Source organism: Myxine glutinosa, chromosome 4 (genome assembly GCF_964187855.1).
Source record: "Myxine glutinosa chromosome 4, kmMyxGlut1.1, whole genome shotgun sequence".
Lineage (NCBI taxonomy): Eukaryota > Metazoa > Chordata > Myxini > Myxiniformes > Myxinidae > Myxine > Myxine glutinosa.
Genome location: NC_136264.1, coordinates 181,467,385 through 181,494,973, shown reverse-complemented (window position 1 = coordinate 181,494,973; position 27,589 = coordinate 181,467,385). Strand labels below are relative to the sequence as shown.

Here is a 27,589-nt window from a genome sequence, read left to right as displayed (position 1 = left end):
TTTTTTTGGTCCCCTTTTTGAAGCAATGTTTTACGGCCGGATGCCCTTCCTGCCGCCAACCCTTTTTGTCGCCTTTTTACGACAAACAGGGAATTACCAGTGAACTGGTACTCAATTAGCCGACCTCAGAAGGATGACAGGCTGAGTCAACCCCCCAGGCGTTAATTCAGCGATCGACCGGGATTCGAACCCAGGATCCTAGGATCGTAAGCTGGCACCCTAGCCGCTAGCCCAACACCAGGCTTGGTATACTGTTTGTATTCAGAATCTTTTATTTAGTATGTTTTCACTTAAAATAAAATTCATCTTCACTGTAATCATCATCGGTGCTTTCCTAATCATTAACAAAAACTACTTTCATAACTATCGTTTGAACGCAAACCCTCAGTATCCTGGCTGTCTTCTGTTCCAGTATAGATACTATCATCACTATCATAATCCCCAAAATTGTCAACTGAATAATGACTCATTTATTAAGGAAAAAAAGAGTTGATAATTTTATTTGAAGCAGAAAAGTATCTATACATATGTCTTAGAACATTTTATTTTAAGCAGAAAAGTATCTATACATATGTCTTAGAACATTTTACAGACTTGGCATTTAATATGAATTTATTTTTTTTCTTGACTTGGGTTTACTTTCTTAACTCAGTATATCAATCTGGTGAGTTTCTTTTACACTTTGGTGATTTATTTGTTAAAAGAACCATGTCACTGATTGTCTGTCGTAGCAAGAAGTCAACAACAGGATTATATCACAGGTGGCGTGGCAAAATGTACGGACAGGTGCATTTGATGATTGGCTTCACAGTCGGGTATACAAGGGTTCTTGCGTTCTGTATTAGTGGAAAACAACTGCTGCACGTCTCCAAAAGTTATTGCCGCTTCCTCTGGAGATGGTCCGTCAACTCGACAATGCTGTTTGTCATGGAGTGGTGGCTTTACGAAATCACGGCATGAAACAGCGTGCTATTCCTCGGCAGTATGGCATCACTCAACATCAGGTGTCAAAGATCCTGAAACAAAATGCTCAGAGGGGTGTCCCTACTCCAATACCGAGGCCAGGACGTCCCTGCAGAACCACAAGGAGGGATGATCGCCAGCTGCACCGGTTAGTCCGCAATGGCCATACCAAGTCAGCTAATCGGCTTAGGGCTGAGTGGCAGCAACTGACAAATGTGCCTGTATCCAGAAGGCTAGTCAACCAACGACTGGTTCAAGCAGGCTATCGTGGCAGGCATCCCCTGAGAAAGCCACGCCTGACCAGACAACACAGCCAGCGCCGATTGCAGTGGGCCAGAGAGCACCGTCAATGGCAGCCAGGACACTGGAATCACGTGACCTTCAGTGACGAGTCTAGATTTCTGGTCTATCATCAAGATGGCCGCGTCCGAGTGCGCAGACAAGTCCATGAAGCCCACAACGAAGATTGTATAGTGCCAAGAGTCCAAGCTGGAGGTGGTGGGGTGACTGTTTGGGCTGCTTTTCATGCAGGGGGCAAAACTGACCTGGTTGTTCTGAATGGAAACCTGAACCAGTTCAAGTTCAAGGTCAAGAACTTGTGGGCAGAATTAACGCGTCAAATCGACAACTTGGACCAGCAGCCTGCCTCTGTGCGTGAATTGCAGCAGGCTATTGTCACTGCATGGCAAGCGATTCCTGTCCAAACCTTGGCAAATCTCGTGAACAGCATGCCTCAACGTGTACGTGCTCTCCTGAATGCTCGTGGGGGTTACACGAAGTACTGAACTGTAATTTTACTGTCCGTAATCCCAGTCATAATTTAGCTTTTGTTTTTGTTGAATTTTTTTTTGGCTAATTTGCAAAATAAAGAGATACTTCTGGAAAACATACAGAAGTTTAACACAGTACTGTCCGTGAATTGAGTTCGATATCAGTTTACATCACTTTCAAGGATCAATTTATTTGCTTCGAAATGTCAAATGTCGTTTTTGTTTCTTTTAAAGGTCACATCAACAAAATCTGGAATAATTTCAACATAATTCCAATGAACTTTTGGTTCTAAGTCATCTTGAAAAGTAAGTTCACCCCCACAAAAAAAATATTCCATATTAAATGCCAAGTCTGTATTTTAAGCAGAAAAGTATCCATACATATGTCTTAGAACATTTTATTTTTAGCAGAAAAGCATCTATACATATGTCTTAGAACATTTTATTTTAAGCAGAAAAGTATCTATACATATGTCTTAGAACATTTTATTTTAAGCAGAAAAATATCTATACATGTCTTAGAACATTTTATTTTAAGCAGAAAAATATCTATACATATGTCTTAGAACATTTTATTTTTAGCAGAAAAGTATCTATACATATGTCTTAGAACATTTTATTTTAAGCAGAAAAAATATATGTCTTAGAACATTTTATTTTAAGCAGAAAAATATCTATACATATGTCTTAGAACATTTTATTTTAAGCAGAAAAATATCTATACATATGTCTTAGAACATTTTATTTTAAGCAGAAAAGTATCTATACATATGTCTTAGAACATTTTATTTTAAGCAGAAAAATATCTATACATATGTCTTAGAACATTTTATTTTAAGCAGAAAAGTATCTATACATATGTCTTCGAACATTTTATTTTAAGCAGGAGAGTATCTATACATATGTCTTCGAACATTTTATTTAAAGCAGAAAAGTATCTATACATATGTCTTAGAACATTTTATTTTAAGCAGAAAAGTATCGATACATATGTCTTAGAACATTTTATTTTAAGCAGAAAAGTATCTATACATAATGTCAGAACATTTTATTTTAAGCAGAAAAGTATCGATACATATGTCTTCGAACATTTTATTTTAAGCAGAAAAGTATCTATACATATGTCTTCGAACATTTTATTTTAAGCAGAAAAGTATCTATACATACGTCTTAGAACATTTTATTTTAAGCAGAAAAGTATCTATACATGTCTTAGAACATTTTATTTTAAGCAGAAAAGTATCTATACATATGTCTTCGAACATTTTATTTTAAGCAGAAAAGTATCTATACATATGTCTTCGAACATTTTATTTTAAGCAGAAAAGTATCTATACATATGTCTTAGAACATTTTATTTTAAGCAGAAAAGTATCTATACATATGTCTTAGGACATTTTATTTTAAGCAGAAAAATATCTATACATATGTCTTCGAACATTTTATTTTAAGCAGAAAAGTATCTATACATATGTCTTCGAACATTTTATTTTGAGCAGAAAAGTATCTATACATATGTCTTAGAACATTTTATTTTAAGCAGAAAAGTATCTATACATATGTCTTCGAACATTTTATTTTAAGAAAAGTATCTATACATATGTCTTAGAACATTTTATTTTAAGAATGGTTATACTATATCAATATGGTGAATACAACACATTGCAATGTTTGTAACCGTGAATATAAATATTATAACAAACATCTTCAAACCCACAAACACACATTCAATTTGCTTCAACTAATATCTCCATTAGAATGAGAAACAAAACATTGTGATGTCTGCTCTAAGGATATCTTAAAAGAGATTTATAAGAAACACCGTCAATCATGCAAACACAAGAAGAATGAAGAAGGGATGGATGGATACTCTATTGAAAATATTGATGGAGCATTTAAAGGACATTTAAGAATAAGATTGCTTCGCTTTTAAGAACAGGGACCATCATCAATCATTTCGACAATTTATATGGACTAGGACGTGCCCGTACGTGGGTGCCCGTTCCTTGCCAAAAAAAAAAAAAAAAATGTCTTCGCCCATGCATGCATGGGCGTGCCCATGGGCCCATGGGCATGCCCGTAAGTGCGTGATGTGACCGTACAATGAATGTATCGTCCCGACGCCGCAGCTCGGATGGCGCTGCAGTTAATCGGGCCTGTATCGGCAGAGTTATTATAAACGTGTACTACAATCGATCGTACCTTACAGCGTCTGCTCGCCACGTTCAGCATCAGTACGTCGTCACTATGACTATCCGTAAGTCCGGAAGTGACGTCCTCATTTGACTGTCCGGAAGGTCGCATATCGCAGTTACGATGAATCGCAAATTAGTTTTAATTAGTTTTAAAACATAGTTTAACGCCAACATAGCGCCAACATAGTTTGCCAACGTGAAATAAATGAATACGCTCTCAAATGTGCCGTCCGAGGCAGAGTCTGTTCGCCACGTTCGGCACACGTGATAGCTCGCTGCTCTCTGATTGGTTGAATCGTTTTTTGGACATAGCTCGGTAACTACTTCTCCGATTAATATGAAACCTTGAAAAGGCACATCCTCAGGTCCCCAGCAATATACCTGGCAAGTTTCAAGTATATCGGACCCGTGGTTGTCGAGAAACAGCGGTCACAGACACACACACATACACACATACACACACACATACACACAGAGATTACTGGAATTATAGATAGATAAACCGAGTAATGAAATTCTAATTAAAAACACATTGAGCGAAATCAATACTTTTAAAATTTTATATGGAAGTAAAATTGAATATGACAGGAGAAGGTGATGAAGAAACACCCTATATGAGAACAAACCCTCACTTTATCACGTCATTAAAAGATTTCGTAGATTGTGATGCCTACGATGAACTCCAAAGACAATAACTAAATGTTGATAATAGTGTGGTAATAGTGGATTTATTATTTAAAAAATCATTTTTTTGGATATACACATCTCAAAATCAGATCCTCGTAATGCTTCTTCCTACATCAATTTTCCAAAAGAGATAAAGTTTAAAAAGGCGGTTGTTAATATTCAAAACAATGATAATAAATGTTTCAAATTGTCTGTTCTTGCTCACCTGAATCCCCCACAATGGAAGCCTGAAAGAGTATCTCATTGTAAGAAAGATGAGAATACACTAAATGTTAAAGATTTAAAGTTCCCAATGCCATTCGTAGATATTCCAAAATTTGAGAAAAAGAATTATCTATCAATTAATGTATATGGATTAACCGATACAAACAAAGTTCAGATATTAAAAATTTCAAATAACTATAAAAATGATGAAACACACTGATTTTCTGTGCTACACTTTGGAAGAAAATTCACATTATGCTTGTATCAAAAAATTATCAAGATTAACCACTTCACAAGTAGTCAATCGAACTAATAAAACATATCCATGTAAGCAATGTCTCAACTTTTTTCACACTAAATAACGATTAAAGCAACATTCAAAATATTTTAGTAATCATAAATCAACCGCAATTAATATACCAGAAATAGTTTCAAACATATCATTCAAAGATTTCAACAAATCTATAAAGCATCAGTTTGTGATATAAGCTAATTTTGAAAGTATCCTTGAAAAGATAGATCAATCATACACAAATAAATATCAAAAACATACTCCTTGTGGTTTCTGTTATTATATTAAATCATCTGTTGATGAAAACAAGTTAGAACTTTATAGAGGAGCAAATGCCCCTCATGGGGTTTGTAAAACGACTGAAAAAAGACTGTTCGATTAACCAAGATAATGGGAAAAACCTATAAGCCAATGTCTTCAACAAAGGAAGAAAAAAAGAAATTTAGGGGAAACAATATCTGTCATATTTTTGAGAATGAAATAACTGAAGGTTTAAAGGTTAGAGGCCATTGTCATCTCACTGGGGAATATAGAGGTCCAGCTCATCAAAGTTGTAATCTCAATTTTAAACTTCTCTCTTTCATTCGAATCTCTCTTCACAACAACTCTCACTATGACACACATATTTTTATAAATAAAGTGAGTAAAACCAGTGGATACATTTTAGCCATTCCTAACATGGACCAGAAATACATCTCATTTACAAAAACAATCCCCACATCTCCCATATTAAATTTCTTTACACATTTAAGTTTATGTCAAGTCCATCATCTTACTTAGCATAAAATATTTAAAACTTTCCATTTCTCAAATCAAGAAGAGATTGAACTCATATCACAAAAGGGAAAATATCCTCATGATTATATGAACTCATTTGAGAGGTTTAAAGAAACACACTTCCCTCTAAGTTGTCTTTCTATAATGAGTTATATAAAATCTATATAACAGTGAAAAAAACAGTCAATTTTGATTGAGCAGCACAAGCCTTTATATTTTAGCCTTTATATTGTACTTTATGCTTCATATTGAAATGCCAAGGAAATCACAATTTTTGTATCGATCAATGATCTTTGAAAGGTGGAGGAGATGATCTTTGAAACGATTAAAAGAATTCACAAATCCAAGATAGCTGACAAGCCTTTGGATCAATCAGCTTCTTTGTAGGTTCTCATTAGATCTGATAACTTGGAGCATTCCTGTCAATTGTCAAGTATATCGGTCCCTGAGAAAAAGCATTACAATTGTTGATATACAGTGTATATATACAGTCACGTGAAAAAGTAAGTACACCCCATGTAAAGTTTTGACTTTTTCAACATATTTCAACATACAGCTATTTGATCTTCATTTCAACAATATTGATAGATAAAGGTGATATAATATAACAAATATCATGAAACGTTTACATTTTGTAGTCCATTGTATAATTTAAATAAACATAAATGCAAATTTCGCATGTGGAAAAAGTAAGTACACCCCTACATTTATCACGACTTCAAATACCTAAAATTAGAATCAGGTGCACCAGCTCAGGTGCAAATGATTAGAACATCGTTAGAGAGGATCTTGGAGGAACCTGTCTTATTTAAACCTCAGATATTTAGTTTGGTTTGCTCTTTGTTGTTGAAGTGTGCGGCGTCACCATGCCTCGATCAAAAGAGCTCTCTGAGGCCTTCAGAATGAAGGTTATAGATGCCTACGAGTCTGGGAAGGGATTTAGAAAGATCTCCAAACAATTTGAAATCAATCATTCGACTGTCTGGAAGATCATCTACAAGTGGAGAAGATTCCAAACAACTACCAACTTGTTCAGGCCAGGCCGCCCCAGCAAGTTCAGCCCGAGAGCAGACCGCAAGATGCTGAAAAGTCCATAAGAATCCCAGAATGTCATCACGGGACCTACAGGTAGCTCTTGCCACTGTTGATGTCAAAGTGCACAAGTCTACCATTAGAAAGAGGCTGCACAAATTTGATCTACATGGGAGGTGTGCCAGGTGGAAACCTTTGCTGTCCAGAAAGAACATCAGGGCAACACTAAAGTTTGCGAAATAAACACCTCGGCAAAGACCAGCACTTCTGGAACAATGTGCTCTGGACAGATGAGTCAATGGTAGAGCTATTTGGCCACAGTACCAGAAGACATGTTTGGCGAAAACCAAAGAAAGCATTTGACCACAAGAACCTGATACCAACTGTAAAGCATGGTGGTGGAAATATTATGGTTTAGGGCAGCTTTGCTGCATCGGGGCCTGGGCAGCTCACCATCATAGAATCCACGATGAATTCTTCATTGTACCAGAGGGTGCTTGAGGATAATGTGAGGCCATATGTCGGAAAGTAGAAGCTCAACCGAAGGTGGACCTTGCAACACGACAATGACCCTAAACATACCAGTAAATCCACCAAGGAATGGCTGAAAAGAAAGAAATGGAGGGTTCTGGAATGGCCAAGTCAAAGCCCGGATCTAAATCCCATCGAGATGTTGTGGGGGGATTTGAAACAAGCTGTGCATGCAAGAAACCCCTCAAACATCGCACATCTGAAAGAATTCTGCATGGAGGAGTGGGCAAAAATTTCTCCCAGTCCATGTCAGAGACTGGTAGACAGTTATAAGAAACGCCTACTTGAGGTTGTTTCTGCCAAAGGGGGCAATACCACCTATTAGAGCCAAGGGTGTACTTACTTTTTCCACATGCGAAATTTGCATTTATGTTTATTTAAATTATACAATGGACTACAAAATGTATATGTTTCATGATATTTGTTATATTATATCACCTTTATCTATCAATATTGTTGAAATTAAGATCAAACAGCTGTATGTTGAAATGTGTTGAAAAAGTCAAAACTTTACATGGGGTGTACTTACTTTTTCACCTGACTGTATATGTTCCCAGCAAGAACTACCAATAAGCTTCCAGTTTAGAGGTTTGAAGCGTAATTGTTAACACATTTGGCAATAAAACAGCTCTCACCTCAGTAACCATAGTAAGCCCCAGAAGGAAGCTAATGATGCAGCTTCCAGTAAGGAAAGACAGCCGGTAGCGGAGTATCCCAAATCTGTCCATTAAAGTTGTGACTTGTCCTTCTATTTGTGCAAACTAGCAACAGGGAAAGATTAAATCATTTTAAAACATGCATGCAACAACAAAATATAATACGCAAACAAAGAAATGCCGTGATATTTTTGAAAAGTCTTTTTTGGAAGGTGGATGGAAAGGGTGAAGTAGGAGTGAAGGGTGAAGTAGGGGTGAAGGGTGAAGTAAATTATACTTGTGAAAACAAATAAGATAAACAAAAGAAGTTTAAAACAGTCAAAAAATAAAAAGATTTCCTCAAACCCTTTTAATAAATTCCAACATAAAAACTTTTATATCGTTGTTTTCCCTTCAGTGTCTTAAGCTCATGCATGAGCTGTAACACAGATCATGCACACACATGCAGACAAACAGATGAGACAAGACAATAATTGATTTCAAACAAACAGCCACTGAGCCTCGGGAAAGTGACAGTACCTTCCTGAGTATGTGAGGACAACGCCATCTTTATGACGTCATTTTTCTCACTGCACTAAGCATGGCAATGAGGAGGAATTTCGTTCTCTCCATGGATGCCAACCTCTGGAGGGGTGTGTCCATGCTCTATCCTTTAAGTGCTGACATTCCAGCCACGTGCCATTTTCAACTCTTTGGTATGATTTGGGCATGGGTCAGAATCAAACTATTAATCGACCGCCAAAAAGCAGATACTCTAAACATTACACACCACCAAGTCTGGGGCTTGTTTTTATGTCCATGAGATGCACAAACGGCAATCTAGCATGCACCGCACCCCTTACTCCAATACCAAAGCAAGAAACATGTCAAATGCCAACCAACCACATGCAAAAGCTGAGACAGAAGCTAACACTTTACACAGATAAACAGATAGCCATTATAGACAGGAGGAAAAGTCAGCATTTGTAACTCCTTGAGGCATTTCTTGTTAAAAGTTGGTAACAAGTGTTTTTAACATAATTTGGGTATGCTGAATCCGAATCCGGTTGTTACCAAGCTGGCAAATGCTTTATAGTGGCTCAAAATCGCAATTCAAAATGGCCGCCAAAATCGCACATATTTGATGTGTCAAATTTTGTTATTTCATGCTTTAGGTTAAAACTATGTTAGCAGAGTAGGTATTTGGTCTTTTGAAAACACTTTCAGCATGGATAATTCAAACTAAGTTGATACCAAGCAAATACAAGCTGCTGGCACCCCGCCAGAGGACAAAATCCAATCAAAATCCAATGATTGCGGTAAGATCATCAATCGAATCTGACGCATTGTCCAGTTCATTTTTCAGCTGCTCGTCATGCTCCTCAAGGTAGCTTGTAAGTTGTGGTCGAAGCACTTGCCAAAGTGCCTGCAATGTTAGTTTGTGAGCTCGCATTCCTCTAGAATATGACTTGCCTGCCATACAGTGTTCTGTGGTGGACGGTCCCATAATTCCACTCGCGGACCAGATATCTGCTAACCCCGACGACTGCATGTGCTGGCCAATAGCTTTGAGAAAGTTCAAGGAGATATGAAGACCACCAAGGCGAGGGATGAGAACTTCCTTGAACTCCGGTATCGCAGATTTCAACTCCAGTAATTTGCAATACAATGCTTGGTCTACCGTGAGTACTACATACTTTTGACCTAGCTTTGAGCTGATGTGCATGCAGCGTTTTATGACCGTTGTAAGAGTGTCAAGCTCATGCGCCGGAGCTTGAATAATTGGTAAGTAGCCAATCGTTGTCATTTCTGGATCCGTCGTGCTGTAAAACTGATTGTGTTGCGTCCATCCCGACTGTGGATTTTCATTTTGCCGTTTCATAAAGAAAGACATATCTGTAGCTCGCGCCAGTTGCGCTGATGCGTTTTCATGTTCAACTTCGGTGTACCATTCTGGCTGGATTTCTGCAGTAAATGCTGGTGTACGTTGTGTTTCCCTGACATTGGCTTCTATTATGTTATTCATGGCATCTGGCACTGAACGTGATTTATGCTTCGATGGTACAAGATCATGGAAGTTGAAGTCTGGAGCAGGACCTTGTTGCCACACAGCCATCTGAGTGGCATGTAACGTGTTCTTTCCAGCCATCGATGAATCATTGATGTCAATGTTATCTGCGGAAAAATGTACAAATTTTCCTGGTGTCAAATTAGGGGGAATGACTGCACCATTTCCAGTATCCATGTTCTGGATGGTATGCTCTGCCAGAGCATTATCCACTTGTAGGATGGAATCGTAGCTGAGGACATGACCTGCACTATTAAACAGTTGCACCAGATGTTTGGACCTCGTTGCCTGGTGCAATGTACTTCCAAGTCCAATGTGCTTTGGGGTCCACTTTTTCCCATGGCTGACTGCAAATACAATATCTTGTGCAATGTTTAGGACGTTTGACCGAACTTTTGCCTCAAGTACTTCATCGTCATTTTCATCAGTGTCACCATCAAGAGCTGACTGGCCTTCAAACAGAAGACGAAGGAACATATATAGGGAATCTGGTATACATGCAGCTGCATCATCTTCACTGACGTTGAATCCTTTGTGGCCTGGCTGTGACACGAGGTCTCCTCTAATCTTAAGGGCTACGTGGACTAATGAAAGGAAAATGTCATCTCCAGGTTGATGGACTGGCGTGAATAGTTCGTCGTTGTCTTGATCTTCCATCTGTGAAATGGGAATATGGCGATATTTTGTGGGAACGAGAAGCGTTTTGTTTCCCGAGGGTGCCCTATCTAGCATAGGGATGAACTCGTAGATCTCCGTCAAATGATGTTTTCGCTTTTCTGCGAAAGAAGCCCTGCGGCTGAGAAACGATGGTGGAATCTCAATGTTTGCATCCTTGGTCAGGCAGCAGTACCGATTGAAAACATCATGTAGTTCCAATACATGTCCTTTCTGAGCTGAGACTTGCAGCTCTGAACATAGCCACGCCATGGCTAGATCAGTTCTGTGACTAATGCTTTGAATAGCTTGTGTGGACCTCGTAAAGTTCACATAGCATTGAAGGTGGTATTTGCCTTCTGACGCAATCAGATCGTTGACACATGCAACTCGAATACGTAACACTTTATCAAACTGTGCCGCCTCGATTATCTGCGCACTCATTTTCTGTGGTGTTACAGATACAAGTCTATGCTTTATATGCACAGTTTGACAGAATAAGCATTTGTCCCAGTCAGTACCCAGGACAGATCCTCACAATATATGTGTTGATCTGGAAGAGATGCACGTTTCTTTGCTGCTCGATGCTTGTTCTCCATCTGTGTCCATACTACATCCTGATGTTTTCTGATGCTGGTGCAACCGCTGAATTTTTCCCTTGTCAGTAAATTGTGCGTAGCAATGTCTATGCCACACAACTGACTCTGCATCTGTTGACTGAAGCACAACTTCGAGTCTATCAATAACATCTCTGTTGCTATCATCTCTGAGTTTACTTCGTGCGGTTACAGCATCTCGGAGTGTCAGCAAACCCTGCTTCCCAGCCTGGTGCACATCCTTGTCGTCCTTCTGACAAATGATACAGAGACTCAGGGATGGTGATGAAGATCGCCTCTTGAGACTAAGCACTGGGTCCATTTTTCTGAAAAGAGATAAGCCATGGTTAACACTCGTACCCAATAAGCATGTTCTCAAATATACAGGTTATAATACTATACTTATAATTAAGTCTTAAATAAGCCGCTCCGAGTGTACACATTTAAACTGTAGCTTAGACAACAATATGTTAGCATGTATATCTTACCTAATGCCATTGCACTGATTAAGTTTGTTAAACACCTTAACTAAGTCCACGGATTGTCGTCCAGCATAAAATGATTCCAATAATCTGAAAGAGAACTTATGAAAAGCAATAACATGAATGAGGCAGTATAACTACCACTACTCCAGATATCATCCAATATGTTTGCTGTTGTAGAAATAGTCAATATTGTGATTAATGAGTTGTTTTAACTCTAAACCTTAAGTACTACATTCAGACACCAATAACATATCTGTGGCTGGTGGGAAACCAAATATATGCATTTTTCAAATTTTACTGCGGCCATCTTGGATTTTGTCCTCTGGCGGGGTGCCAGCAGCTTGTATTTGCTTGGTATTGAAGGAGCTGGGGCTCCCACGTCGATCGGAAGAATGGACGCGACAAAAAGCTGGAATTCATCCGAGTTGCTTTAATCAAACCAAACACTCAGGCACTCTGAAAAGCCCGTTTATCGGGCAGCAATATATATACATATTATCCCGGAGCGTTTGCCCAGGAAAGGCGAGAGGGGGCGTGGCCCAGCGTCCTGGCTGCGGCCTGGCAAGTTGAGGGCGAGCCTGCCCGGGCATGCCCGGGCGTCCCGACCGAGGCCTGGCAAGTTGAGCGCGGGCCTACCCGGGCGTCCTGGACGAGCCCGGCATGGTGATCGCTCCGCGTCCTTGATAGGTGCAAGGCGATTGTGAAAACCCAGCGGTAGCCGCTACACATGTCCCCCCAGAATCGACTTGCACCGGCAGGGTCAATTTGAGGGGGGTCCTGATGACCCGGCCGAAGCGACCCCTGGCGGGTCGTGGGAGGGGGTCCGGTGTGGTGGTGGGCGGTCGAGTGGGGGGCACCGTGGACGGGGGGCGGCCTCGCCGTGGCGGAAGGGCCACCCGTGGTGGGTGGTCGACGTCCACGTGCGCCGGCTTGAGGTGGTCCACCGCAATCCGGTCCGACCTGCCGCCGATGTCGATGACGAACGACTTGTCGTCCCGTCGCAGCACCCGGAAGGGCCCGTCGTACGGCGGCCGGAGTGGCCCCCGATGTGCGTCGTGACGCACAAAAACATACTCCGCTGTGCGAAGTGCTGGGGGGACGTAGGACTGGGGGTCACCGTGGTGGGATGTTGGCACGGGGGCAAACCGTCGGGCGGCCTCCTGGAGGTCCGAGCGCTGGTGAGCTGCGGACCAGGGACTGGTAGCGTCGGGCACGAATTCGCCCGGGACGCGTAGCGCCTGGCCATAGACAAGCTCGGCGGTGGATGCCTGGAGGTCCTCCTTGGGGGCCGTGCGGAGGCCCAAAAGGACCCACGGCAGCCGGTCGGCCCAACCGCCGTCTTGAAGGCCGGCCATGAGCGCGGCCTTCATGGAGCGGTGGAATCGCTCGCACAACCCGTTTGCTTGGGGGTGGTAGGCCGTAGTACGGTGGAGGTTGACCCCCAGGTTGCGGGCGACCGCGCCCCACAGCTCGGAGGTGAACTGTGGTCCGCGGTCTGACGAGATGTCCGCCGGTGCGCCGAAGCGGGCGACCCAGGTGGCGATGAAAGCCTGCGCCACGTCGGCGGTGGTGGTGGAGACGAGGGGAACGGCCTCCGGCCACCTGGTGGTCCTGTCCACCATGGTGAGCAGGTGTGTGAACCCCCGTGACGGGGGGAGGGGGCCCACCAGATTCACGTTGACGTGGTCGAAACGTCGTTCGGGCACGGTGAAAGGTGCCAGCGGGGCCTGGGTGTGTCGGTGGACCTTGGCCCGTTGGCAGGCCGTGCAGGTGCTGGTCCAATCGCGGACGTCCCGACGAAGGCCGTGCCAGATGAATCGCGCCGACACCAGCTTCTGGGAAGCTTTCCGGCCCGGGTGGGAAAGGCCGTGGAGGGAGGCGAAGATGCGGCGTTGCCAGGTGACAGGCACGATGGGGCGAGGCTGGCCTTGGGAGATGTCGCAGAGCAGGACAGTGTCCGCGAAGGGGATGTCGGCCAGGCGGAGGCCCGTGTCCGCCGCCCGGAGGGCTTGCACCGTGGTGTCGGTGGTTTGGTCCGCCGCCATAAGCGCAAAGTCCACGCCCAGGTGGACCGCGTTAGCGCTGGCCCGGGAAAAACAGTCGGCCACGGCATTGTTTTTGCCGGCGACGTGCCGGATGTCCGTGGTAAACTCCGACACGGCGGAGAGGTGGCGCTGTTGGCGGGCCAACCACGGCTCCGTGACCTTGGCCATGGCGTAAACCAACGGCTTGTGGTCGACGAACGCCGTGAAAGGTCGGCCCTCCAGGAGGTGGCGGAAATGGCGGACGGCCAGGTGTAGACCGAGGAGCTCCCGGTCAAACGTGCTGTATTTGAGCTCGTTCGGCCGGAGCTGCCGGCTGAAAAAAGCGAGTGGCTGCCAAACCCCGTTCACCCATTGCTCATGTACGGCGCCCACCGCGTAGTCGGAGGCATCCGTGGTGAGGGCGATGGGAGCGTTGAGCACCGGGTGAGCGAGCAGTGTTGCGTCGGCGAGGGCCCGCTTTGAGCTTTGGAAGGCCGCATCCATTGCTGCGGACCAGGCGATGTCGTGCTTGGCCGGCTTGCCCCGGAGGGCTTCGTAGAGGGGCCGCATGAGTTGAGCAGCGCGGGGCACGAAGCGGTGATAAAAATTCACCATTCCCAGGAATTCCTGCAGGGCCTTTATGGTGCGGGGACGCGGGAACGTGGTGATGGCCTCGACCTTGGTTGGCAGCGGCACGGCCCGGTTCTTGGTGATGTGGTGGCCCAAAAAATCAACGGCCGTCGTGCCGAAGTGGCATTTGGCCGGGTTGACGATGAGGCCGTGCTCGCTGAGGTGCCCGAACAGTGTTCGGAGGTGGAGGAGGTGCTCGGCCCGGGACGTGCTGGCGACGAGGATGTCGTCCAGGTAAACGAAAAGGAACGGCAGGTCACGCAGCACGCCGTCCATCAAGCGCTGGAACGCCTGAGCCGCGTTCTTGAGACCAAACGGCATCTGCAAGAATTCGAATAAGCCGAACGGCGTGATGACTGCCGTTTTAGGGACGTCGGCCGCCCTGACAGGTACCTGGTGATATCCCCGTATGAGATCAATTTTCGAAAAAATGACCCGTCCCGCCAGACGGGCGGAGAAGTCTTGGATATGCGGGATCGGGTACCTGTCGGGGGTGGTAGCGTCATTGAGACGGCGGTAGTCGCCACACGGGCGCCATCCACCCCCCGGCTTTGGCACGATGTGCAGTGGCGAGGCCCACGCGCTATCGGAGCGCCGCACGATGCCGAGGTGCTCCAACGCGTCGAATTCGGCCTTCGCCACGGCGAGCTTGGCTGGGTCGAGGCGGCGGGCCCTGGCGTAGACCGGCGGGCCCGTGGTTGGTATGTGGTGCTCGATCCCATGCCGTACTGCGACGGCCGAAAACGTCGGCCGCGTGAGGGCCGGGAACTCCGTGAGCAGGCAAGCAAACTCGTTCGCCGCCGGGACGGCGCATGCCAGCTCGGTCGGTGCGGAGCTGCTCAATGTGCATACCAGGGAGCTGAAGGTTTCGGCGTTGATTAAACGACGCCGTTGGACGTCCACCAGCAGTCCGTGTGCGCAGAGGAAGTCGGCGCCTAGCAGAGCCATGGGCACGTTTGCGGTTACAAACGTCCAAGCAAAGCGTTGGCCGCCGAAGCAGAGGGTGACGTTGCGCGGGCCAAAGGTGCGGATGGTCGATGCGTTGGCCGCAACCAAGGAGGGGCCGCAAACCGCGGATTGCCTGTCCTGGTCAGAGGCGGGTATGACGCTCAGTTGGGCGCCGGTGTCGCACAGGAAGCGCCGTTCGGACGCTTTATCCGTGATGAACAGTAAGTTGCCCGTGTGGCCGGCGCTCATGGCTGGTAATGAACGCCGGCCCGGCCGTTTTCCGGCCTGCCGAAGGTGCACGGGGGTCGGCATGTCCGGGCCTTCTGTCCGAACCTGGCATGATAGTAACACCACGCTTGGTCAGGTGGAGGCCCCGGTCGTCGTGCTGGAGGTGGTCGGCTCGGTGTAGCGGCCGCCAATTGCGTCGGTAGTTCGGGCGTTGACCGTGCCGGGTGCTCGGGCGCCATGGGTGTTGCGTCGGACAGCGGTGGGTCCCATGTCGCCGCTGCGATGCGCTGTCCTGCGGCGGAGATCTTGTCGGCTTCTCTGGCAAGGGCCCGGGGATCTGTGATCGTCGTGCTTGCCAGGGCGAGGCATACCGGGTTAGGCAGCTGACGGAGGAACAGCTCCCGGAACAGGAATGCCGGAGAGTGCTCGCCGAGCAATGAAAGCATGTAGTCCATTCGCTCGGAAGGGCGCGTGTCGCCGAGCTCGGGCAGGTCGAGCAGGCGCCGTGCGCGTTCCGCCGATGGGATGGCGAAAGCATCGAGGAGAAGCTTCTTAATCGCGCCGTATTTGTCAGCGGCTGGCGGGCTCTCGAGGAGGCTCAGGGCGCGGGCCGCGGTGGCCGAACCGAGCGCTGCTACCACATGGTGGAAGCGGGTGTCGTCGGCCGTGATGCCTCGCAGGGCGAACAGGGAATCTGCCTGTGCGAACCAAACCGCCGCGTGAGCCTCCCAGAAGGTAGGCAGTTTAAGGGCGACTGCCGTGTCCATGTCGGTAGGTCACCAATGAAGGAGCTGGGGCTCCCACGTCGATCGGAAGAATGGACGCGACAAAAAGCTGGAATTCATCCGAGTTGCTTTAATCAAACCAAACACTCAGGCACTCTGAAAAGCCCGTTTATCGGGCAGCAATATATATACATATTATCCCGGAGCGTTTGCCCAGGAAAGGCGAGAGGGGGCGTGGCCCAGCGTCCTGGCTGCGGCCTGGCAAGTTGAGGGCGAGCCTGCCCGGGCGTCCTGGACGAGCCCGGCATGGTGATCGCTCCGCGTCCTTGATAGGTGCAAGGCGATTGTGAAAACCCAGCGGTAGCCGCTACAGTATCAACTTAGTTTGAATTATCCATGCTGAAAGTGTTTTCAAAAGACCAAATACCTACTCTGCTAACATAATTTTAACCTAAAGCATGAAATAACAAAATTTGACACATCAAATATGTGCGATTTTGGCGGCCATTTTTAATTGCGGTTTTGAGCCACTATAAAGCATTTGCCAGCTTGGTAACAACCGGATTCGGATTCAGCATACCCAAATTATGTTAAAAACACTTGTTACCAACTTTTAACAAGAAATGCCTCAAGCATTTTATATAAGGGCCTTTTGAGGTTTTACGTCCTGTCTATTAGGAAAATGTGGAATGGGGAGTGAGGGGCGGGGAAGGACAAATGCATGAAGACTCTCCACTATGAGGAAATTGAAATCATCTATCCAACTCAAATAGATGTGTTTGGGAATTTTTACGAATTGGTGAAAATCTTTTTCCTGCTCCCAGCCCGAAAGATTAAGTGTAGCTTCGGCCTTAGTATATGCTAAATACTATTAAGTTTGAAGGGGTAGAGATTACCTTAGTACAGTTGGAAATGTACAGAGTAGTATGTGCACCATACGGAGGGTGGTGCATTGTATGAAATAGGGTTTAAAGTGAAGGAAACGTGTGTAAATCCTCTTGAAATCCCCCAGGTAAGGTTGAAAGAAATGCGAACTCCGAGTTTGGGGAGAGAGGCAGATCATGGGGTTTCTGCCAAATAAAGGAGAGGGTTATGAAGAAGTTGTTTCTTGGGTTTGTTGATCTGGAGAAAGTATTCGATAGGGTTCCATGCAAAGTATTGACATGGGCATTGAGGAAGTTAGGAGTGGAGGAATGGTTGATCAGAGTAGTGATGGCAATGTACAAAAGAGCGCATGCTGTAAGGCTGTAAGGACGAAGGACGGGAACAGTGGTGAGTTTGAGGTGAAGGTGGGAGTGCATCAGGGGTCGGTACTAAGTCCACTACTATTTGTAGCTGTGATGGAGGTGCTGGCTCAGAACGTAAAGGAGGGTTTACTGTGGGAGTTGTTGTATGCAGATGATCTGGTGTTGATTGCGGAAAGTATGGATGGACTGAAGGAAAAGATGAACAAGTGGAAGGAATGTATGGAGACAAAAGGTCTGAAGGTGAATATCGGAAAGACGAAGGTGATGGCAAGTGGTAAAGCATGTGGTGAGGTGGAAAGAACTGGGAAGTGGCCCTGTGCTGTGTGTAGGAAGGGTGTCGGAGTGAACTCCATTCAATGTACAATGTGCGCTGAGTGGGTTCATCAAAAATGTAGTGGTCTGAGAGGGTCATTAACCAGTGTGGCAGCTACATTCAAATGTAAGGTGTGCACAGAGGGAGCTACAGATGGAGGAAATGTTGAGTTGGATCTTGGAGACGGCGTGAAGCTGGAAGGTGTGAAAACATTTTGCTACCTCGGAGACATGCTGAATGGAGAAGGTGGATCAGACTCCGCAACGGTTGCGAGAGTGAGATGTGCATGGAAGAAGTTTCGGGAACTAAGCGGCGTGCTGATGATGAGGGGAGTGTCGTTGAAGCTGAAGGGAAAGGTGTATGCTGCATGTGTGAGAAGTGTTATGATTTATGGGAGCGAGACATGGGTAATGAACGTAGAGCAGCAACGAAGGTTGGAAAGGGTGGAAATGCGAATGGTTCGACGGATGTGCGGAGTATCGTTGAGAGAGAGGAAGACAAATGATGAATTGCGAAAGATGATGGGAATAGAGCCTGTGATTGATGCTGTGAAGAGGAACAGGTTGAGATGGTTTGGTCATGTGTTGAGGAAGGATGAAAGTGACTGGTTGAGAAGAGTGATGGAAATGAATGTAGAAGGAAGTAGAGGACGGGGAAGACCGAGAAAGACTTGGCTAAAGATGATGGAAGAAGAAATGCGGGCAAGGGGGTTAACAAGGAGAGATGCAGAAAATAGGGCAAATGGAGAAGATTGTCATGGGGACCGCAAGGCTAACCCCCGCCCTAGTAGGGAAAATGGCCTTTAAAATGCATGTTGTATGTTGTTGTTGTTATGAACACCTCGGAGGGCGGAGTGTGGTCCTGAGAAAAAAGAGAGGACTAAAAGTGTCACACAGGTTCGGTGCGCTGGAGGAAGATGTAAAGAGAGTGTGTGAGGTGGGGATTGGAGGAAGAGGTAAAGAGAGAGGGTGAGCTTGGGATAGGCAGAAGAGGTGAAGAGAGGATGAGCTGGAGATTGGAGGAAGAGGTCAAGATTGGCAAGGTGAGCATTGAAGAAAGAGGTGAGATGAGGATTGGAGGCAGGGCGACAGAGAAAGTATGAATAACGATGATGCAGCAGGAGAAATGGCACAGCTGATGCATCAGCGTTGCTGTTCATTTGCGTGTTTTTGCATGGGCTGCTGGCTTCATGTGCCCAGCCAGGCCTCACATGCGGCCTTGTGGGCGGTTTGTCCGCAAAACTGCTGCGGACCAGGAAGTGGATGGGCAGGAAGTGTGTGGCGGAGCCCCGCACCAAGATGGCAGGAAGTTACTGTGGCGTCAACGGAAAAAAAGGCAAACGGCCTCAGCCTCGTCCTGTACCACGGTATCCTCTCTGGCCCGCGGAGCCCAGCAGGCCGCTAGGGTGGGGCCTTGCCTTGGTGCCCAAAAGCAGTGGGCTCTGCTCTCGGGTGTCTCAATGGGGCTCTTTTGTCGCACCATCATCACCGCCACCACATGAACAACCATGATCATAACCATGACAACCACAACCAGCTCAGCAAGCAACCTCAGAACCTTCACTCCAACTTCAACCACCGTCAGGACATGTTGGCCTCACCTGAGATGGTGAGGTGCACATTCAAAAAGACAATCCTTAAGCTGACGTGCCCCTGCTTATTACATCGAGATTGGCTAACTACTTATACACGGCTATACTATGCTATTCACTTCTAACTGTGTCAGGTCGCAGATCTGTTACTGCTTAAATGCCCTGTTATGGATGTCGTCCGACTAATATGTTATGTTATAAATGCTGTTTAAAAATGCTATTTCATAAAGTTAATAAAAGGTTGCCGCTTCGCTTTAGTTTAAAATGAGAAAATACTCGCTTCACCCGTGCTGAACGTCTGGCCTCATTGTATACGTGTGCCCCTTGAAAGCTAGATAAGCCTAAGTCATAAACCTTCTCTCTTCTCCCAGACGGCGCCTCAAACCGCGGGCAGGAGAATGGATAATATGCGCGTGGAAAGTGTAACTTTACGTAGGATGCTTGAATCGTAGACATAAAGCCTTTGATAAACTGCCAAAACATTAACTATATTTCGTATAATCACAGCGACGCTTGAGTTACAATAAATATGCTTTGAATTTATGTTTAAATGAGAAATGTGAACTGAAGGTGCTTTTAACACCTGGAACTCATCAGAACGACCTCATTTACTTTATGGTCTTATCGGAACCAAGAATGCAATCCCCCTTTCAGTGAGTTATATTTTCTGTCACCTCGGAGCCATGAAACCACATCTGGTCCGGATCCTAACGGTGCGTGCTCCACTCCCCCAAAATGAAAGGACGGATGACGGTGGGGGCTCGGCCCACTAGGGATAGCGGTGGGAGGAACTCTCGCCAGTTCCTTTGTTCTCTCGGAGATTTTCTGATAAAGCGTGTCCCTATATAAGTGGACTGTGAATCAATGTATTTTCAGGAAGGCTAGACGTGGCATGAAGCTGGTTCGTGCTGTAGACGTCTCAGTCTCCTCCAGATCTGTATAATTGGTATTTTAATAAAGTTTCGTCATTCTCAATCTCAAACTGTTGGTGAGCTTCTGTTACGATCGGTGGAGGTGTTCCCCACAATTTTGGTGCCGTGACTCGGATGCAACAGAGCAGGGACAGGCGAGGTGAATCCTGAACGACCGGAGGGGGGCTGCCTGAGGCCGGCGCCGGCACGCTGATTTGTTTTAAGGTGAGCATTGTTTTTTATCAGAGGGCAATTTTTCCAAATTCGTACCCCCCTTCCTCGAACGGGCACAGTCCGTCTCCCTTGTCACCTGCACTGCTTGCACTCCGAACAGAAATTGTAAGTAAAGGCTAATTTTTAAGCCTTAGAATGACGAGCCTTTGTTAAATTCACCAGGATAACGTTAAGAGGGTAACGGGTAACGCTAAGGGTAGAATTTGCGCAGGATATCAGTAAGGATAACGTTCAGTAAGGATAACGTTACAGTTAACAAGGAGGAGGGGGAAACGTGAGGTCGGACAGCCATAACAGCTGCACCGGTGACCGAGAACTTTCCAGGAAGGAACAGCCCAGAGACAAGATGGGGTATGCCATTGCATGCCAGGGAAAGAAGGGCTGTGGCTAACTTAGAGGGCCAAAGGAACATGGCCAGGAATAGGGAAACGCGCAGGTACCAGGTAGGCTTGACAAGAAGGTAGTGACAACTACGAGGTCAAGCCAGGAAGCTCGAGACTAAGCTTTAGACAAGAGGGCAGGAAAGTTGCTGAAGCTGTAGGGACAGAGGAAGCAAGCAACAGAAATCCAGATAGAAACAAACCAGGACCAGGTGAACAAGAGAAAATAAATAGGCTCACAGCAAGGGGCCAGGTAACCACAGGTAAGAAGGACAGAAGTGGTTTTTGAAATATTGAAAATTTAAGCATTACAGCTGTAGTTATTGAAGCTACAAGGACAGAGGACAATTAAGTAAGCAGTTAAGCAAGTAAATCAGCGGTTGATGCCGCTCGTCCAAAATCCGGACCAAGACCCCGCGACAGGGGAGGTAGCTACCATGCCTCTACCCCCCCCCCAAGCCCTGAGCCCTGTCCCCGGGCCACAGGCGCCACCTCTCCCACCCCCGCCCCTGTTTCCCCAGGGGTTAGACCCCCAGAAAACTAGACCAGCCGCCCCTCAGGTTCACCTTAGCCCGGGCAATCCATTTAGAGGACAAGAAGTTAGGGGGGCGGACAGAGGGTTCGCGGCCCCAGTAGGGCTAGGAGAACTGTACCCCTCAGAGGAAGGGTTCACGGAATCGGAGAACCCACAGCCTACAATCGGGATGTGTCCCTTAAAAACCATAGGACTGAACAGGGGGGCACCCATTAACATCAGGATACCCTGGAGAGAATCAGATTTGGCGTCTATGCAGGAGCGGGTGAGAGCCTTGCTGGCCGACGAGCCCGGTCAGATACCGGAATTTATGCGTTTGTGGATACACGATACAGGCGCAGATTGGCGGGACGTCTGCCATATGGGGAAGGCTGTATTGCCCGCGCGGGTGTGGGACCAGGCCAAAATACACGCACGCTGGCCAAATGTAGCACCAACCCCGGCCCAAACCGTGGCCCAGACCCTCGTCGATTGGAATGCCCTTGTCGACCTATTGTTGACCGGGGTATACACCGCACTGATGCCAGCCGCACTGATGCCAACCGACCAATTAGTTGAAGCGGCCGAGCAATGTAACATGGGCGACGATAAGAAGGCCGATGTGAAGGACGACATGTTGCAAATGCTTGTCCAGGAACCCACAAGGGCCCCTCCCCAAAACTGGAACATCCAGGGGCCCCCTCCACAGCCGCAGAATTGGGCCATGCAAACCACCCCCCCCCCCCCCCAAGACCTGAGCTCAGTCCCGGGGCTCTAGGCAACACCCCAACACCCCCGCCCTGCCTTCCCTTTCCACCTCAACCCACCCCGTCCAACCCGTCCCAAAAATCCTTTTTCCTTGAATGAGAGACGTAATATGAATGAACAAAGATTGTACATGGGAGTGACTGGAGGAGGGACATGATTTGAGTCGATCTGATTTTCGCGCGAAGTCTGGGAGACTCACTGGTATACGAATGAGGAATGAATGTATATTGGGATATTAATTGACGTGTGTATCTGGCCAATGTATTTGTCTGTATGACGTATGCAAAGCAGAGGGTTTCGGTGTGAAGCTTTGTAAGTGGTCTGCTTGACGTGCGGGAAATCCAGGCGGGGAATGTCGATTTTAGCGTCTATCCGAGGATCCTGGCGATGTTCATTTAATTAAAGTGTGGTACGAACCTGTGGTTTCCGCCGTGCGGCTCCGTGGAAGTTTGGGTTCGTTCGTGCAGGAGCCGAGCTATTGTGCGTTCGGGCAGGAGCCGAGCGAGCCGCGAGTCACGTGTGCGCTGTATGGGGGGCTCTCGGTTTTGGGCAGTTGTTGTTGTAGTTGTTGTTGGATGGGAAATAAGAGCAGGGGTTTTGAGTTTGTTGAATTGGGTTCGGAGCATGGGATTTGCTCAGATTGCAGGTGATAACCTGCCTACTCAAAAGGGATGTGCCCCGCACGGTGGGAGGTCCGTGAATGGCTGGCAAAGGGTTTCTTGAATTTAATGGCAGGAATTATGCGATTAACGATTATATTGTGTATTGGTGACTTGTGGTTTGTTGGCGGCGGTTGGCGGAGGTTGTGGTTGTGTTTGTCTGTCTGTGGAGTTATATTTCAGGATATATATATTTTCTTTCCAGGATATTCAGGATATTTCAGGATATTTCAGGATTATATTTCAGGATGAGGCATGGATTTCAAGGAGGAGGTGTGTGCCCCGAGAGGATTGTGGGTCGCAGATTGGGCACTCTGGGTGGGCACTGGGGCTGCAGTTGTGTGTGCGCGCAGGAGAGTGCAGTTGTGTGGGCGCGAGGAGGTGTGTTGATGAAGTGTGCGAACGAGGAGGGATGTGCGAAAGGTGTGCACCAGGTAGTAAGGGTGCTGCATTGTAAAGCACGCCTCCCACGGAAGTTCCTGGGCGGATTGTGACGGTTGTTTGATTCGTAGAAGCTGGCATTTTGCAATGTAGAGCCTCAATAATGGTCATTTGTCTGTCCGGATGTGGAGTTCTTGCAGGGGCGGAATGTCGCCGGACTTGTATTATACAATTTTCTGGATTGTGGGATGTGTTATGGGATGAAATTGTTGGATGTGGGATTGTGGGATGCCATTGTGGGATGAAAGCGCTGGTTACCCCAATTTGAAGTTTGACCTTTTAAAATTTATTTGACCTTTGTTCGAGATATGTAAGGGTAAGAGGTCAGAGGTAATTCACTAACCTTGGAAGAACGACAGGCGGAGTCAGTCTACTGGGTGTTGCTTTAACGGCAGGATATAGAACTTAAATCTGGAGAGAATATCGGGACATATACTGTATGTACGTAATTAGTGAACAGAGAATATCGGGACATATACTGTTGGTTAAAACTGAAATCATGTACGTAATTAGTGAACAGAGAATATCGAGTTCTGTTTGTTGTTGTGGTTGTCGTTGACGTCTCAGTAGGTGATTCAGGGGACTCAAGAAATAAACAGATTTCCGGTGCCGACCGGAAGCGTCAGGTACAGTATGCTTTGAATTTAATTTAACCGGGTCGAGTACAGTGACGTGTTTGATCGAGCTCTGGGGATAGTCATGTTAAATGGAGGACATTTGGGAGGATAAAGAGATGCAAGTAACATGGATTAAGTTGTGGTATCAAGAGGTGGGTGCCTAGGTGTATTGTGGTTATTATAACTTGCTGATTATAGGGGGCGCACCAAGTACAGACCGGGTTGCATGGTGGAGTATGCATGCATGGAGCTTGATGGAGCTTGGAGCATGCATGGAGCATGGAGCTTGAGGAAGCTTGGAGCATGCATGGAGCATGGAGCAGGGTGGAACACCCCGTGTGGTTGGAGGTTGCAATTGCGTGCAATGCAGTGAACATGCCCGATTTTTGGCTTTGCGAGGCTCTGGATAGAAGTTGGCATTTCGATACTGTGGATTATATTGTGCCTGTCTGGAGAGGTGATGTCCTGTGCTGAGGCTGGTGACACGCCTCTGTTATTTGTCCGTCTGTCTGTCTGATTGTAAGTCTGTGATACGATGGAGGGCTAATTGAGTGCTCAGGCGTCATTGTTCCATGGAGGCAAGTACTGTGTACCTTAGGCCGAGTTGGGCCCAGGTACTCATGGGAATGGATCAAACCCACAAGGAAATTCAGTCGCTGAGGTTGCCAGAACTGAAAATCGAACTCTGGGCTTCTCAAATGGTCACAAAATTTGGACATGGGATGTAAGGTCAATGAATCGGGGAAAGGTAGATGTAACAAAGAGAGATGGACAGGACAACAATGGAGTTTATATGGACTGGTTTGGGGCAGTTTCAATCTGACGATTACAGAGTGTTTTGTTCTGTTCACGAAACATGTAAAATTCATGGAGTTGAAGTGATTTGCAAGAAGACAGCAGAGTCAGTACTGGGATACAACCTCGTCCAGGGGTTTTGGTCCAGCCTGCAAGGAGTCCAGGGGTTTGTTTCAGGGGTTTTGGGGATGTTTTTGGATGTAAAATGGGATGCTGTGCTCATCTGGATGTAGAATTGTAAAATTAATACTGACTACTAGCAGATATATCCATCAAGGACGGGGGATGATGTGCAGTGTGATTGGGTAGGAGGTAAAGGCCATAAAACACCAAACCCATGAGGAACTAAATAAATGGAGACGTCGACAATCACATGATGGTTGGGATTGAAGAACAACCTACTGGGATTTCATGATGTCATCCGGCATGGTGAATGCGTTGATAAAAGTCTACTTTTGACTGGACCAAACGAGATCAAAGTTGGAAGTAAATCTAGATACATAAGGTGTGAAATATAGCATAAATAAGCTATAGGTAATGGAAATATGGCAGTGTAAGCTCGCTGAGGAAGAGTTGCCGGTAGTAGAGGACGTGGCAGATTAGTGGATTAAACATCGGAAAGCGCAGGTCTCAGAAGGGAGTAGTCAGCTTCGATGATGCAACAGTGTATGAGTGAGTAATTGTGATCTGTTTAAGTGTAAGAGGCGGTGGAGATGGAAGGAGGTGATGAAAGCGTGGATGAGGGTTTCTGCAGCCGTGGAGGAAAGGGATGGACGGAGACGGGCGATGTTTTTAAGGTGAAAGAAGGCTGTCTTTATGATCTGTTTAGAGTATTTGTCAAAGGAGAGGGTTTGGTCAATGAGGATGCCAAGATTCCGGATGTGAGGGAAGGTGGATACTGGGAAACCATCAATGTTGAGGGCAGAGTTATGGGTGGTTGAGATAGTTGTCGGGTTGTCGTTGATCTGAAGCCAGGATTTTATTTCAGTGATGCAGTTTGTCAGGATAGAGTGGGTTGTGGTGATTGAGCTGTTGAAGATGTCATCAATTTCGCTTTGGATGAATGAGAGAAAGGAGATGCAGTTGTCTACTGTGAATGACAGGTGGTGTGTGTTATCGTTGTTGTCTTGGAAGTTCAGTTGTTGACATAGTCCGGAGTGTTCTAATTTGCACAGGGAATGACAATTGGGATGACAATTGAAAAGAAAAAATTGAGTAAGTTACAAATTTTGTTTTGTTGATCTAGGGACAAGCTAGTTTGATGGGTACCCTGGGGTCTTCAGCGTGTCTATGTGTTTGTCTGTCTGTTACACCGGACTCTTGAATGGGTTTTCATGAGACGAATTTCAGACATAACAACAGTGAGAATCTATTTTTAGCGAATCACAGTGGGTGAGAAAAACATTGTGTGTGACCAGACACCAGAACTGACCAGAATTGGAATTGGAATTAGACCAGGTTATTTCTATTATTTGTTTATTCGTGAAAATAAATAAATAATAGGGGGAGGTTCATGGAGGTTAATGGTGGTTTGTTTGTGTTAATGGAGGTTAATGGCGGTTTGTTTGTGGTAATTCTAGTTGAAACTCTAGCTGAAATAATTTTCGTTTATTTTTATTTTTTATTGGTTTATTGATGTAGGAAACAGGCAAATGGGATGCTGAGAGAAGGATTAGAGAAAATTGGATTGAATTTAAAATCGAATATTGGATAAAATTGGATCCACTTGGAAAAAGTGGATTAGGAAATTGGTAACCAGGTGTTCCACCAGAGGAAAAAGACCAGGTGTTCGTGGAGCACTTCACCTGCAAGAACGCCTTGGAACCAAGGTGGAAGGGACCAGTCCAGGTGTTGCTGACTACACCAACGGCAGTCTTTTGCGAGGGCAAGACCTCGTGGATCCACGCCACGCACTGTAAGTTGGCCATACAAGCACCAGACACTACACCACAGCAACCATAGTAAGGATGGGCCTAATCATAGGTACGATACTATTGATAACGACAGCAGCTAGGGGAAGCTCCGATCCCAATAGATGCGAAAACGGAACCCGACACCTCACCGTAACATGGGGACAAAGAGTATCACTACCATGTTTCGAACAGAAAACCCTGTACACAAATTGGGTAACCGTAAGATGGCTAGCACTGTCGGCAGGGCCTGGACGCGTTGGCATTGTACTACGAAAGATACGAGAGTTCCGGGAAGACGGGCAAGCTAGCATCAAGACCTTGGCCCAACCAGGATACCAATGGGGAACCCCTGATTTTAAGCTACAAACACGCACACGCCTAGAGAAAGGCATGACTATGCAGGTCCGGTGCAGCGTCTGGACCCCTGGCGCGGCCAGTGGCGAAAAGAACTACATACGATGCAACGAATACATACTCACGCCGCAACCCCAGGATAAGGCCCCAAAGAAGGGTGAAAACACATATTGGAAAGTGGCCAGGGAGGTGGCAACAATTCAAAATAGGACACACTGCTGGTCGTGCATGCACTTTCCCCAAGCAGGCACCACAGGAATACACATGATAGTGCTACCTTTGTCCCTCAATGACCTCTGCTCACAACCTATCGATTCCCCATGTTTAGTCACCACGCTGGAAAGAGAAGGGGTTGACAACGGCAAGAGTTGCAATCGACAATTTAATTATCGCCCGTCAATGATTGCC

The 27,589-nt window shown here is 46.2% G+C and overlaps 1 protein-coding gene across 3 annotated transcripts in view; it reads right to left on the bottom strand.

Moving 5' to 3' along the window:
* LOC137416734 (sodium- and chloride-dependent taurine transporter-like) overlaps nucleotides 1-27,589 on the bottom strand; it is a 147,624-nt gene that overhangs the window by 14,371 nt on the left and 105,664 nt on the right. For all 3 annotated transcript variants that reach the window (XM_068102352.2, XM_068102353.2, XM_068102351.2), the window contains one exon: nucleotides 8,087-8,212. In XM_068102352.2, coding sequence (XP_067958453.2) covers nucleotides 8,087-8,212 — 126 coding nt within the window. The remainder of the gene's footprint in view (nucleotides 1-8,086; nucleotides 8,213-27,589) is intronic.